Source organism: Hyaena hyaena, unplaced genomic scaffold (genome assembly GCF_003009895.1).
Source record: "Hyaena hyaena isolate Hyena2069 unplaced genomic scaffold, ASM300989v1 scaffold_1522, whole genome shotgun sequence".
Lineage (NCBI taxonomy): Eukaryota > Metazoa > Chordata > Mammalia > Carnivora > Hyaenidae > Hyaena > Hyaena hyaena.
Genome location: NW_024082154.1, coordinates 34,125 through 50,165, shown reverse-complemented (window position 1 = coordinate 50,165; position 16,041 = coordinate 34,125). Strand labels below are relative to the sequence as shown.

Sequence of the window (16,041 nt, the reverse complement as noted above, 5' to 3'; positions counted from 1 at the left end):
TTTTTAAATAATCTGAAATACTCACGACTCATTTACAGGCACAAAGATGTAATCTTTGTTAAAGATGTTTATGTGACGAGTCCATGTTCTTACTCTTTTATGTCTTCTCTGTGCCATTCTGGAAACATGAAAGATAGATGTATTTTACATAAAAAATTAAAAATGTAAGATATAAATTTCAAGAGTCATTTTGAAACACTGAAAAATGCTAGGTTCAGTTTACTTAACCATCTTCTTTAAGATATATAAATTTAACACATTAAGATATATAATATTAATTTCCTTTCATTGATTCCTAATTGTTGTTAAACCTAATCACTGTTTATAAACAATGTCATAGAATAAAGGCAATTTATAAAATGTTTTAAAGACTTCAAAAATAGTTCAGTAACTGAATGTAAACAGCTATACCTATATATTCAGTTTAGTTCCATTTGGGCATGATAAAATTATCATTAAACCTTAAGAGAATTGTCTAAATGTTATACCTGTGATGAGAGAGGTGTTAAACTTAACAGAAGAGAAGGAATGAAGCATATATTCCCAGAGTTTTTTAAAGATGACATCTCCTTTCTTTATATATATGTAAATTATAAGACAATTACTTAAATATCCCCACCATTCAGCCACCTTTCATTTTATTTCTTAAACAAATATTTATTAGGTTCTTAAAAATAAATAATAAAAATCACTCACACTGCCATTAAGGAGTTTACCAAATAAAGAGAGCAGAAAAAAACAGTAATTAAAATGTGTCATAAGGGATACAAAGGAATTGTGTTACAGCATTTAGAAAAGCCAACAAGAAAAGAACTGGGACATACAAATAATTGTTTCTTTTCTTTACCTTATCAGGAAAATTAAGGAAGGAAGATATCAAACCAAGTTTGAATATCAAAAAAAGTTTTAAAGGGGTGCCTGAGTGGATACCTGATTGAGCATTCGACTCTTCATTTCAGCTCAGGTCATGATCTCTGGGTCACAGGAACGAGCCTAGTGTTTAGCTCTGCACTGAGCGTGAAGCCTGCTTAAGATTCTCTCCCCACCCACCCCCCCGCTCATGCTCTCTGTAAAATGAAATTTTTTAAAAAAATTTAAAAAGTAAAACATAAATTTAAAGAAAAGACTTAAAAGTCTCTTGCTTTAAAAGGTTTTGGAAAAGAGGTAGTATGTAACTTCTGGCTCAGGCCCTACAAGAAGTTTTTTTTTTTTAAATGTTTACTTTTGAGACAAAGAGAGACAGAGCTTGAGTAGGGGAGGTGCAGAGACAGAGAAAGACTCAAAATCTGAAGCAGGCACCAGGCTCTGAGCTGTCAGCATGGAGCCTGACACCGGGCTCAAACCCACGGACTGTGAGATCATGACCAGAGCCAAAGTTGGAGGCATAACCCACTGAGTCACCCAGGTGCTCCAAGAACCTCTTTTTTATGCAGGAAATTAAGTAATTAAGTTCTTTTATTTTTATATACCAAGTATATAAATATATAGGAAAAAGTATCTTTGCCCCATCCCTGCTCATCTGAATATCTAGCCATACTCACAGGAGTAAACATTAGGAAGAACACGGAATTTAGAATGAGCTAAAATAAGAAGGTGGTAGGAATTAGACACTATGTAGATTTTAACTTCATAAAATAATCAAATGTCATATGTTTATTGAATTTTATTTCACAACTCAGTAATTATAAGATTATAAATAATTATTTTCAAATAGTGCATAGCCTATTAATTTGTTTTTCCATTTGAAAATCATTTTTAGTAGCAATATTTTTATTTTTATTTTTTTAATAGTTTATTGTCAAGTTGGTTTCCATATAACACCCAGTGCTCATCCCAAGAAGTGCCCTCCTCCATGCCCATTACCCCCCTTCCCCTCTCCCCCTCCCCCATCAGTCCTCAGTTTGTTCTCAGCATTCAAGAGTCTCTCATGGTTTGCATCCCTCCCTCTCCCCAACTATTTTTCCCCTTCTTCTTCCGTTTCATTCTCCGTTAACTTCCTTCAAATCCACCTATTGTGCAAACATATGGTATTTCTCATTCTCTGCCTGACTTATTTCACTCAGCATAACACCCTCAAGTTCCATCCATGTTGTTACAAATGGCCAGATTTCATTCTGTCTCATTGCCATGTAGAATTCCATTGTATAAATATACCACATCTTAATCCATTCATCACTTGATGGATACTTAGGTTCTTTCCATGTTTCGGCTATTGTTGAAAGTGCTGCTATGAACATTGGGGTACATGTGCTCCTATGCATCAGCACTCCTGTATCCCTTGGGTAAATTCCTAGCAGAGCTATTGCTGGGTCATAGGGGAATTCTATTGTTAATTTTTTGAGGAACCTCTATACTGTTTTCCAGAGCGGTTGCACCAGCTTACATTCCCACCAGCAGTGTAAGAGGGTGCCTGTTTCTCCACATCCTCACCAGCATCTAGAGTCTCCTGCTTTGTTCATTTTATCCACTCTGACCAGCGTGAGGTGGTATCTCAGAGTGGTTTTGATTTGTATTTTCCTGATGAGGAGGGAAGCTGAGCATCGTTTCATGTGTCTGTTGGCCATCTAGATGTCTTCTATGTAGAAGTGTCTGCTCATGTCTTCTGCCCATTTCTTCCCTGGATTACTTGTTTTTCGGGTATGGAGTTTGATGAGTTCCTTATAGATTTTGGACACTAGCCCTTGATTGGATATGTCATTTGCAACTATCTTTTTCCATTCTGTTGGTTGCCTGTTAGTTTTATGGATTGTTTCCTCTGCCATGCAGAAGCTTTTAATCTTGATGAGGTCCCAGTAGTTCATTTTTGCTCTTGATTCCCTTGCCTTTGGGGATGTGTCAAGTAAGAAATTGTTGCGGTTGTGATCAAGGAGGTTATTTCCAGCTTTCTCCTCTAGGGTTTTGATGGTTTCCTATCTCACATTCAGGTAATATATCCATTCTGAGTTTATTTTTGTGTATGGTGTGAGAAAGTGGTCTAGTTTCATTCTCCTGCATGTTGCTGTCCTGTTCTTCCAGCACCATCTGTTAAAGAGGTTGTCTTTTTTCCATTGGATGCTCTTCCCCGCTTTGTCAAAGATTAGTTGGCCATACATTTGTTGGTCCAATTCTGAGTTCTCCATTCTATTCCATTGGTCTGTGTGTCTGTTTTTGTGCCAATACCATACTGTCTTGATGATGACAGCTTTGTAGTAGAGACTAAAGTCTGGGATGGTGATGCCTCCCGTTTTGGTTTTCTTTTTCAATATTACTTTGGCTATTTGGGGTCATTTGTGGTTCCATACAAATTTTAGGATAGTTTGTTCTAGTTTTGAGACAAATGCTGCTGCAATTTTGATTGGGATTGCATTGAATGTGTAGATTGCTTTGGGTAGTAATGACATTTTAACTATATTTATTATTCTGACCCATAACCAAGGAATATTCTTTGTGTCTTCTTCAATTTCCTTCATAAATTTTCCTTAGTTTTCATCATATAGATGTCCTATTTTTTGGTTAGGTTTATGCCTAGGTATTTTACAGTTTTTTGTGCAATTGTGAATGGGATCAGTTTCTTGATTTCTCTTTCTATTGCTTCATTATTGGTGTATAAAAATACAACTGATTTCTGTACATTGATTTTGTATCCTGCAACATAGCTGAATTCATGGATCAGCTCAGGTAGTCTTCTGGTGGAGTCTGTCAGGATTTCTATGTAGAGTATCATGTTGTCTGTGAAAAGTGAAAGTTTGACTTCTTCTTTACTAATTCTGATGCCTTTTATTTCCTTTTGTTTTCTGATGGCTGATACTAGGACTTCCAGCACTATGTGAAACAACAGTGGTGAGAGTAGATATCCCTGTTGTGTTCCTGATCTCAGGGGGAAAGTTCTCAGTTTTTCCCCATTGAGGATGATGTTAGCTGAGGGCTTCTCATAGATGGCTTTTATGATGTTTAGGTAAATTCCTTCTATCCCAACTTTCTTGAGGGTCTTTATTAAGAAGGGATGCTGTATCTTATCAAATGCTTTTTCTGCATCTATCGACAGGATCATATGGTCTTTATCTTTTCTTTTTTTTTTGATGTAATGTATTACATTAATTATTTTGTGAATATTGAACCAGTCCTGTAACCCAGGAATGAATCCCATTTGATCATGGTGGATAATTCTTTTTATATCCTGTTGGATTCGATTTGCAAGTATCTTGTTGAGGATTTTTGCATCCACATTCATCAAAGATATTGGCCTGTGGTTCTCTTTTTTTGCTGGGTCTCTCTCTGGCTTGGGAATCAAAGTGATTCTGGCTTCATAAAATGAGTCCGGAAGTTTTCCTTCAATTTCTATTTTTTGGAATAGCTTGAGAAGAATTGGTATTAATTCCATTATTAATTCCATTAAATGTCTGGTAGAATTCCCCAGGGAAGCCATCTGGCCCAGGGCTCTTATTTGTTGGGAGATTTTGCATAACTGATTGGATTTCCCCACTAGTTATGGGTCTGTTCAGATTTTCTATTTCTTTCCATGTGAATTTTGGTAGTGAGTATGTGTTTAGGAATTTGTCTATTTCTTCTAAGTTATCTAGTTTGTTGGCATTTAAGTTTTCATAGTATTCCCTGATAACTGATTGTATTTCTGAGGGGTTGGTTGTAATAAGTCCTTTTTCATTCATGACTTTGTCTATTTGAGTGCTCTCTCTTTTCTCTTTGAGAAGCCTGGCTAGAGGTTTGTCAATTTTATTTTTTCAAAAAACCAACTCTTGGTTTCTTTGATCTGTTCAACTTTTTTTTTTTTTGGTTTCTATATTGTTTATCTCTGTCCTTATTTTTATTATTTCTCTTCTCCTACTGGGTTGGGGGTGCTCCTGTTGCTCTCCCTCTAGTTCCTTTAAGTGAGCTGTTAGATTTTGCACTTGCGCTTTTTCTAATTTCTTGAAATAGGCCTGGAGTGCAATGTTCTTTCCTTAGGACTGCCTTTGCCACATCCCATAGAGTTTGAATTGATGTATTTTCATTTTCATTTGTTTCCATATATTTTTTAATTTCTTCTCTAATTGCCTGATTGGCCCATTCCTTAGTATGGTGTTCTTTAACCTCCATGTTTTTGGAGATTTTCCAGACTTCTTCCTGTGGTTGATTTCAAGTTTCATAGCATTGTGATCTGAAAGTGTGCATGGTATGATCTCAATTCTTTTATATTTATTGAGGGCTGCTTTATGTCCCAGTATGTGATCTATCTTGGAGAATGTACCATGCGCACTTGAAAACAAAGTGAATTCCATGGCCTCTGGATGAAGAGTTCTAAATATATCCGTCAGATCCAACTGGTCCAATGTGTCATTCAAGTCCATTGTTTCTTTAGTGATTTTCTGTCTGGTTGACCTATCCATTGCTGTAAGTGGAGTATTAAAGTCCCCTACTATTAGCACATTCTTATTTATAAGATTGTTTCTGTTTGTGATTGTGTTAAATATTTAGGTGCTCCCATATTTGGTGCGTAGACATTTATAATTGTTAGTTCTTCCTGATGGATAGACCCTGTAATTATTATATAATGCCCTTCTTCATCCCTTGTTATTGTCTTTAATTTAAAGTCCAGTTTGTCTGATATAAGTATAGCTACTCCAGCTTTCTTTTGACTTCCCGTAGCATGATATATATTTCTCCATCCCCTTACTTTTAATCTGAAGGTATCTTCCAGTCTAAAATGCATTTCTTATAGACAGCAAATAGATGGATTTTGTTTTTTTATCCATTCTGCTACCCTATGTCTTTTGATTGGAGCATTTAGCCTATTTACATTCAGTGTTATTATTGAAATGTGTGGGTTTAGAGTCATTGTGTCCTTTGTGGGATTCATGCTTGTGGTGGTGTCTGTGGTATCTTGCATTCCTTGCAACCTTTCCCTCAGAGAGTCCCCCTCAGGATTTCTTGTAGGGCTGGCTTAGTGGTGACAAATTCTTTCAATTTTTGTTCATTTGGAAAGACTTTTATCTCTCCTTCTATTCTGAATGACAAGCTTGCTGGATAGAGGATTCTTGGCTGCATATTTTTTCTGTTCATCACATTGAAGATTTCCTGCCATTCCTTTCTGGCCTCTCAAGTTTCAGTAGATAGGTCTGTCACCACTCTGATAGGTTTCCCTTTGTATGTTAGGGCCCTTTTCTCCCTAGCTGCTTTCAAAATTCTCTCTTTGTCCTTATATTTTGCCAGTTTCACTATGGTATGTCATGCAGAAGATCGATTCAAGTTACGTCTGAGGGGAGTTCTCTGTGCCTCTTGAATTTCAACGTCTACTTCCCTCCCCAGGTCGGGGAAGTTCTCTGCTATAATTTGTTCCAGGACTCCTTCAGCACCTTTCCCTTTCTCTTCCTCTTCTGGAATTCCTATGATACAGATATTGCTCGGTTTGACTGTATTGCTGAGCTCTCGAAGTCTTCTTTCATGTTCCTGGATCAGTTTATCTCTTTTTCTCACTCTCTCCTTTTCTATAATTCTGTCTTCTAAATCACTTATTCTCCTTTCTGCCTCTTCAATCCGTGCATTGGACGCCTCCATTTTATTATGCATCTCATTTATAGCATTTTTTTTATTCATCACAACTATTTTTGAGCTCCATAGTCTTTGTAGCAATAGTTTCTCTGATGTCTTCCATGCTTTTTTCAAGCCCAGTGATTAACTTTATGACTATTGTTCTAAATTCTTGTTCAGTTATGTTGCTTATATCTGTTTTAAGCAGTTCTTTAGCTGTCATTTCTTCCTGGAATTTCTTTGGAGGAGTGTTCTTCCATTTTGTCATTTTGGTTAGCTTTCTATCTCTTGTTAATTTTAAAAGCTTGTTGTGCACTCTGCCCCTGCAGGTTCTGCTGTATTAAAGAAGGCTCTTTGACTGTCCAGGGCCTGTCCATTCAGGAAGTATTCTTTGAATGACTCTTTGAATGAGACTTTGGTTATTTTGTTTCCCTACTCATAGTGGTATTTGGGACTCTCCACCATGTGTACTCTGGTTTGTTTCTTGAGGTAGCCCTGGAAAAAGAAAAGAGACAACCACACAGGGAACAAAGGTACACAAACGCACAGACAAATCCAATAAACATGCAAAGCACTTATGAGGTTTCTTTCCCAGTGTATTCTGTCTCTTTCTCTTCCCAAACTCCTGTGGCTCAGTGTCCTATGACTTCAGGCCTTCTCTGTTTGAGAGATGGGTGCAAACAAAATGCAGGGAGCTCCCTACTTCTCTGCCATCTTGCTGGCACTCCCTCCATTTGAAAATCTTAAAGATAGACACCTGGTTTTTTTTGTTTTGTTATGTTGGTGTTTGATTTCCTGATTATACTAGCCTTATTTGATTGATAATATATATAGACTCTATATGGGGTAAGGAGAACTGGAGAAAATAAGGGGAACACATATAATCTCTTATTCTTAGTTCCTAACTCTTTGGAAAATCTTTAATTATATGTCTAAGAGTTCTCTCCCCATTCAATAAAATATATTCTTATTCTCTTTTGAGTTCCTAGTATGTTACAAGCACTGAGCAAAGGGCACTGGGACAGAGTAGAAAATAAGAAAGATAAAGTCTATGACCTCATAAAGTTTAATTTTAGGACAAGGAAACAAACAAATCAATGATCACAAATCATGTTATAATATAAAAAAAGTTCTAGGAGAAGAAAATTCAGTCAGAAAATAGGAAAGAGCTTAGCATATTTGAAAACAGAAAGGAGGAAGGCTGAGCTAAATGAGTGTAAGTGAGGGGAAAGAATGTCATGAGATTAGTGTAGGGAGATGGGCAGAAGCCAGATCTCTCTGTATCTCATAATGCATAGTAATGAGTTTGTGCATCATTTAGTCTGCAATTTCCTTACACTAGTAGTTTGAGTTTTGTCAGAGATTATTTACCATTAAGGTTTATATCCCTTACCTCTTTGCTTTGTGGTTATCTTCTTATTTTTTTACTGATTTGTAGAAATTCTTTGTGTGATAGCTAATTACATATATATCAGGCCAAGCATTAGGAGTATTTACCTGTGAGGGGGTAGGGGAACTGAGCCTTGCCAAGGAGTTGAAAACCCACTATATAACTTTTGGCTCCACAAAACCTTAACTGGTAGTAACAGCCTACTGTTGACCATAAGCCTACTGATAACATAAAGTCAATCAATACATATTTTGTGGTATTTTTATAATACAGTAAACTAGAGAAAAGAAAATGTTATTAAGAGAATCATAAGGAAGAGAAAATACATTTGCAGTATTTACAGTATATGCATGTACTGTATTTATAAAAAAAAATCTGCATGTAAGTGGACTCCTATGGTTAAAATCCATGTTGTTCAAGGGTAAACTATGTGTATGTGTGTGTGTATTAAAGATACTAAGTATAGTATCTTAGTACCTTATATACGTATCTTACCCTGGAATATGCCACTTATGTAACATTGTTTTATATTACTTTTATATATGATCAAACATATAATTTCTTTTTTTTTAATTATTTTAAAATTTAAAACTACAGTATAATCTACTTGCTTTCATTTCTTCAGTTTCTAGGTGGCTATGCCAAACAATGACCTGTAATCTTAAAACAAAGCATAAGATTAAATGCATGGTGCCAAACATCAATTTCAGCCATCAATTATATAAATCAAACAGGAAGCCATCAAAAAAGTTAAATATCGGGACACCTGGTGGCTCAGTCAGTTGTCTGACTCTAGATTTCGATTCAGGTCATAATCTCACGATTCTTGGGTTTGAACCCTGCACTGAGCCCTGTGTTGGGTGCCACACTGACAATGTGGAGCCTGCTTGGGATTCTTCCTCTGCCCCTCCCCTCATATGTGCGCTTGCTCATTCTATCTCTCTCTCTGTCAATAAATAAATAAACTTAAAAAAAAATAAGATGTGACCCATACAGAAAATAGAGCCACTGCCAAAATCACTGCCCAAGGCAAAGAGGGTAAGGAGGAAATAACCTGACTTTTTCCTCCCTTGCCTTCCAACTTCCAGTGTCCCTAATGGAACATGCACTTGAAAATGCAGCCTGCAAGAGTCAGCTCCTCTGGTCGAGAACGGAACAGTGGAAGGGTGAGAAAGAGTAAAAACGCCTGCACAAATGGTAATTCTGCTCACTCTAAGAAATACCGTAAGAAGTATTTCTACTAGGAGCAACAGCACAGCATAATTTTCTCTTAAAACTTAAGTACACTGAAAGACTGACTTACGAAAGATTTGGATTATCGTCAGTTAAATTATTTTCCTTTCTTGTCAAGCATTTATAGAAAAAGCTACTAAAAATGTGACTTCGTTCAACAAGTTCATCTGATGCCTTCTCCAATATAAGATACCTGTAAAACAGCAAAACCACAGAAGTAAGTTACTTTTAGATTTTACCTGATCTTCCCCCAATTATCTTATGTGTTCTGTAAATCTTCATTTTAATGGCCTACTAGATTCAAAGCAATCTTGCAATCAACTCTGATTTAAGCTAAAACTTTCTTATTTACCTCACCTTCCATCAAGATTGTTTAAAGCAGAAATTGCTCACTTACTAACTTATTTACTTAACAATTACCAAATTCCTAACATGTGCTGACCACTATAATTACACTGGAGACATAAAATGGGCAGAGGGGGTAGTATGTGCTGCCATATAGCTTACAACCCAGAGGAGAGAGTACAGAAGGAAATACTAACCAAATACCACACAAAGGTAACACTGAAACCATGACACTCCTAAAACAAATCTAGAAAAATTTTAATTACTCTGAGATATGCCAATATATAAAACCTTAGTCCATTTCTACTAAAACAATTCTTCAACATAAACTTGGAATTGAATGATTTAGTGATTAAACCCTTCATATTAGTGAATTCTGCTATTCTTAATAGTTTATGCAGATTCAAAAACGACCTTGCAATTGCTTTAAGAACAAAAGCATAAAAGACAAATACAACTTGACTTTTTTTAATGTGGTTATGGGCAGGCTTTGCTACACGGAAGGAGACACAAAGGATGCATCTGGTGTGCTGAAAACTATTCTTTATCATCTGTGATGATACTATGGGTGTATACATTTGTGAACATTCACTAGCTGCACACTTAAGATTTATGTACGTTACTACTTGAAAGTTACAAATTTTAAAAATAAAGAGAAAGTAGTTTAAAAACTAAAGTTAGAATCCCTTCTGAAAGGAAGTCAATGATACAGAGAAACAGGTAACTCAGTGAAAAGGAAATATAAAAAAGTACTACTGGAAATAAATTAGGAATAAAATTGTATTAGTTAATTCCAATAAAACATAAAAACTAACAGTGTGATCCAGTCCATCTCACCAAATATAAACTTGGCACTACTACACATATACAAAAATAAGTAAGATGGGGGTGCCTGGGTGGCTCAGTCAGTTTAAGTGTCTGACTTCGGCTCAGGTCATAATCTCACCATTGGTGAGTTCAAGCCCCTCTCTCTGCTGACAGCTCAGAGCCTGGAACCTGCTTCAGATTCTGTATCTCTCTCTCTCTCTCTCTGCCCCTCCCCTGCTTGCCTGCTCTCACCCTCTCTCTCTCAAAAATAAACATTAAATTTTTTTTAAGTAATATGTAAGATGCTTAACCTTTATTTAAAAAAAACTTATGTTTATTTATTATTGAGACAGAGAGAAACAGGGCATGAGTGGGGAAAGGGTAGAGAGAAAGGGAGACACAGAATCTAAAGCAGGCTCCAGGCTCTCAGCTGTCAGCACAGAGCCCGCTGTGGGGCTCGAACCCACAAACTGTGAGATATGACCTGAGCCAAAGTCAGACGCTTAACTGACTGAGCCACCCAGGCACCCCAGTGCTTAACCTTTAGAATAAGAATGATCATAATACCACTAACTAACTTTAAAATAAGGTAAAATATAAGGCACCTGGGTGACTCAGTCAGTTAAGTGTCTGACTTTGGCTCAGGTCATGATCCTGCAGTTCGTGGGTTCCAGCCCCGCATCAGGCTCTGTGCTGACAGCTTGAAGCCTGGAGCCTGCTTTGGATTCTGTCTGGATTCTGTGTCTCCCTCTCTTTCTGCCCTCCCCTGCTTGCATTCTGCCTCTCTCTCTCTCAAAATAAATAAATAAACATAAAAAAATAAGGCAAAATACTATAAGTACCATAAAAGAGATACAAAGTATTATAGGAATTAGTAATATCTGTTTGGAAAATCAGGAAAAGTTTGAGGAAGGTACCATTTGAGAGGAACCATGAAAGAGGAATAAAACTTCAATAGGTTGAGATAAAAAGGACAGTTGTCCAAGAAACAGAGACATTAAGGTGGAAGAGTGACTAAGAATAGGCTTTGTTTAGTAACCTGTTTATAATTCAATTTTGCTGGACTATGTAACACATGTAGAAGGCTAAAGAGATAGATTAGTGTCATATTACCAAGACTCTCAAATGCCAGATTGTCAGAACTCATTTTAACAGGTATCAACAAATTACTATAAGTTTCTAATGGGAATTGCATTCATAGAGTAGTTTAAGAAGAATAATGGTGGAGCGCCTGGGTGGTTCAGTTGGTTAAGCATCTGGCTTCAGCTCAGGTTATGATCTCATGGTTCACGGGTTTGAGCCGTGCATCGGGCTCTGTGCTGACAGCTAGCTCAGAGCCTGGAGCTTGTATCAGATTCTATGTCTCCCTCTCTCTCTGACCCTCCCCTGCTCATGCTGTCCCTCTCTCTTTCTCTCTCTCTCTCAGAAATTTAAAAGAAGAAGAAAGAAGAAAGAAGAAAGAAGAAAGAAGAAAGAAGAAGAAGGAGGAGGAGAAGGAGAAGGAGAAGGAGAATGGGGGTCCATAATATTCTTAATGGATAGGAAAATAGAGATAAAGAATACAAGGACACTGGGTAAAAAGACAGAATACCAATTCAGATAAGAAGCACTAGAAAATCATGATGATAGAAGAAAAAGAATAAATGAATTTGAGAGACATAATCTACTAATATTGGCAAGTGAGTGTCTAGAGAGGAAAGGGAGGGTGAGGAGTCAATGATAATGAAGACTTCTTCCAGCCAAAATGGAACAACAGGGATCAGATTTACCCACCTGGATAAAAGAAGCAAAACGTCACAAAAAATATATGTGAATCAACAGTTTTCAAGACACTAGACATCAGGCAACAAAAAACAGTGGTCCTTGAGAAACGGGAAATAAACAAGGTAAGCTCCACTAATGCACCCGTTTCCTGTTTTGGTAGTTTCCTGGCAGCAGCACAGGAAGGAGTAACCCAGGTGACAGAGTCCGCGTTGAAGAGATGCTGAAATTCGGGAGAGACCAAGACAACTAGAATTTACAGATCATAATACTGAAAAGGGAAGAGTCATAGATAAAGAGAACTCCAGACATCTGCAGATTCCTCCTCAAGTATTTATTTATTTTATTTATTTTTTTTAAATGTTTTATTTATTTCTAGGAGAGAGAGAGAGAGAGACAGAGCGAGCAGGGGAGGGTCAGAGAGAGAGGGAGTCACAGACTCCGAAACAGGCTCCAGGCTCTGAGCTGGCAGTCAGCACAGAGCCTGACGCAGGGCTCGAACCCACGAACCACGAGATCATGACCTAAGCGAACGTCGGACGCTTAACCGACTAAGCCACCCAGGAGCCCCCCTCCTCAAGTATTTAGAAGAATATTGATCACCACATGCATGTGAGGAAAGGGCTGAGGAGAGAACTACCTGAAAGTATGAGAGGGAATGATAGCCAGTGACAAGTATAGTGCCTGTTCTTACCAGACTGGAAAACCTCCTAATTCATGAGGCCCTAAGTAGAAGATATTTTAAAAGACCCAGATCAAACTTCTAGAGGTCAAATGTGCAGTATGTGAGAGAGTTAGTGATAGATTCAGAGCTTGAGTGACTGGAATAAGGCTAGAATTAGTAGTTAAGCAATAGTACTGACGTAAGATCCAGGCTAGAAACTTTGCAGGGAAGTTTATAAAACCCTCCTATCCCTTCAGATTAGCTATACAAAAAGTTGAAAATTATTTTTTAATGGCAAAGTGGTATGGGTTTTTTTTAAATGACAGGTAAACTCTTACAGTGCTTAAAGATGGAATAGATAATTACAGAGGTGTTTCTTTTCCTTTCCCAAAGTGATTTGTAATTTTTAGATACTTCCTTCACCACAGTAATAGTTAAGTAGTATATATTAAAAAATAAACAAAAACTAAAACAAACAAAAAAACCCAACTCTTCTGAGGTCTATAAAAACTGAAGTAGTCAAATGTAGAAAACCTTGGTAAGCAAACAAAAAATTTTTTTCAATGTGTATTTATTTTGAGAGGGCGGGGGAGGGAGGGAGGAAATTCCAGGGAGACTCCACCCTGTTGATGCAAAGCCCAACACAGGACTTGATCCCACCACTACGAGATTATGACCTGAGCCAAAATTAAGAGTCAGACACTGAACTGACTGAACCACCCTGGCACTCTGGCAAAAACTTTTAAACTCTGAATTCCTGGCAGGTTACTTTTTAGCAAGAATTAAATACTTCAATGATAGACATGTAGTTTAAAGTTTACATCAAAGCTGATAGAACAAATGAGAAGATCATTCATCATTGTACTTACTTAAGGTAGAAATCAATGATTACATCATTAAGAAACTCTCCTTCTTCTAAGCATTCCAGATCTTCATTAGTTACTCCTAATCCCCCTTTAGTAGGTGGTGGAGGATATACAATCAACCTTAAAAAAGTAAAACTAAAGTTAAAACACACTGGTAGTAAAAATCCTAGTATCAAAGAGATTTGTTATATGGAACAATATAGTGTATTCAATAACCATAATGTAGAGTAAAAATAATTGACAGAATACAAGCAATTATATTTTCCTTCTTTATTTTCACAAGTTACTAACAGTACTTTCACTATCTTTTCATTTCCAATCCTTCCCATGTGACCTAGCCTCCTATTTGTCTAATCAATACCTTATGTCTCAGTTATAATGTCATCTAAGATGTCTCTCTTCTGCACAATTTTTAACTTTCAACAAACTGATGTAATAAACCATCAATGATTTTCCTATGCTCTACTTTCCAACTCTAAGTTTGAATCCCCAAGACTAGTTCCTTTCCATTCAAAAGAACAGGCAGTCAAAAACTATGTTCTTCTCCTTGTAGCCAGTCTATACCAATAGCTGAGCGATAAAGAAATAACAAAAGAGCAGAGAAGGTAAGTTTCCTATAACAAAGTGCTTACAATGTAAAACTTACAAGAATATAGGAAACAAGTAACTATAACACAACCAGAAAGAAGTAGGCAACAGATGACAACTAATTAGACATCGTTCTTCTGTCACCTTCTCTTAAAATCCAGAAGAGCAGTTATGGGTTTCCAGCTATAATCTTGGAATAGACAGGATGGTCCTCAGTGCACAAACGTAGTAAAAAATAAAGGTATAACTGTACTTCTTGAACTAGAAAGATTCAAGAAGATGGAGTCATCTGCAACTGATTTAATCTAGGCAACCAAAGCACCTAAATCAAATAAGAATAAGTGAAAACTTTAAATGCTAATATGATAGTATTTTATTAGCTATTTTCTATCCTGTTCTTTTATTTGCTTTTTTTTAAACAGAAAAAAAGGAATCACACAGAAAAAGAGAAATCAAATGCACAGACTCCCTGTTCTGCCTGACCATCATGAGAAGATATATAAAAGATGAAATATAAGTAAAGTAGCAACTTCTGAAAAGGAAGTTCTTTTTTTTTAATGTTTTATTTATTTCTAGGAGAGAAAGAGAGAGACAGCGTGAGTAGGGGAGGGTCAGAGAGAGAGGGAGTCACAGACTGAAATAGGCTCCAGGCTCTGAGCTGGCAGTCAGCACAGAGCCCGACGCTGGGCTCGAACCCACGAACCGTGAGATCATGACCTAAGCGAACGTCGGACGCTTAACGGACTAAGCCACCCAGGAGCCCCTGAAAAGGAAGTTCTGATCAACTCCGAGGTATCTTAAATTGAGGCATACTTTATTAAGCAATCCTACTTTCCCTGCCATATGTTCAGATATGGAATATATAATCATAAAAACCAGATGTTGGCTCTTCAAATATTTTCAACAAATAATTTAATCTTATCAAATTTGGCAATTTGGTTGCTATTTATGTCTTGCTGACATAAAAATAAATGGAATGACACCGGCTGTTTTCTTTTCTTTTCTTTTTTTTTTTTTAATGCTTTGTTTATTTCTAGGGGAGAGAGAGAGAGAGCGCGTGAGCAGGGGAGGGTCAGAGAGAAAGGGAGTCACAGACTCCAAAACAGGCTCCAGGCTCTGATCTGGCAGTCAGCACAGAGCCCGACGCGGGGCTCGAACTCACGAACCGCGAGATCATGACCTGAGCGAAAGTCGGACACTTAACCCACTAAGCCACCCAGGCGCCCCGACAGTGGCTATTTTCTTAATAAATGGTTTTAATTTTCTCTAAAATAAAAAAATTATTATTTCTATCACTAACCATCAGTGTAAGTATAAAACTCAAAACATTTACAAAGGTAAACTACTGTCAAATCAATATGGTGTACATCTGAAACTAATATAATATTGTACATCAATTACACCTCAATTAAAAAGAAAAAGGCAAACTACTTAAAATCAGCAATGTGACTGAAAACTACTAATGTGTCTACCTATTACAAACAGAATATGACAGTACATACTTCTGAACAGGTCCAGTGTTCCTGACTTCTCGCCATTCTTCATCTGGATTAGATGTAATAGAAAGTGAGTAGCAACCGCTACTTTGTTTCTGCAGGAAGGTGTAAGTAGGCTTGGCTCTATCCATATTTGAAGGCTGAAAAGAAATGGCAAAGAAAAAGATTTTCTTCTAGATACATAAATACACATTAACTCTCAAAAGGACAAAAGCAAAATCTAAACTTCTGAGAGAAAATGTGACTAAAAGAAACCAGTATGAATGAGCTATATCTATAGATTTAGAATTTCTACAAAGATATAGCTAAATCAAAGTAACACTTGTCAGGGCACCTGGGTGGCTCAGTCTATTAAGAGTCCAACTTCAGCTCAGGTCATGATCTCAC

The 16,041-nt window shown here is 37.0% G+C and overlaps 1 protein-coding gene across 1 annotated transcript in view; it reads right to left on the bottom strand.

Annotated features, from left to right (window-relative positions):
- Window positions 1-16,041, bottom strand: part of LOC120225838 (sentrin-specific protease 7-like) — a gene marked incomplete at its 5' end in the record, with an annotated part of 52,414 nt that overhangs the window by 11,822 nt on the left and 24,551 nt on the right. The window contains 4 exons of the mRNA XM_039224022.1: window positions 26-118; window positions 9,198-9,320; window positions 13,574-13,690; window positions 15,661-15,794. Coding sequence (XP_039079953.1) covers window positions 26-118; window positions 9,198-9,320; window positions 13,574-13,690; window positions 15,661-15,794 — 467 coding nt within the window. The remainder of the gene's footprint in view (window positions 1-25; window positions 119-9,197; window positions 9,321-13,573; window positions 13,691-15,660; window positions 15,795-16,041) is intronic.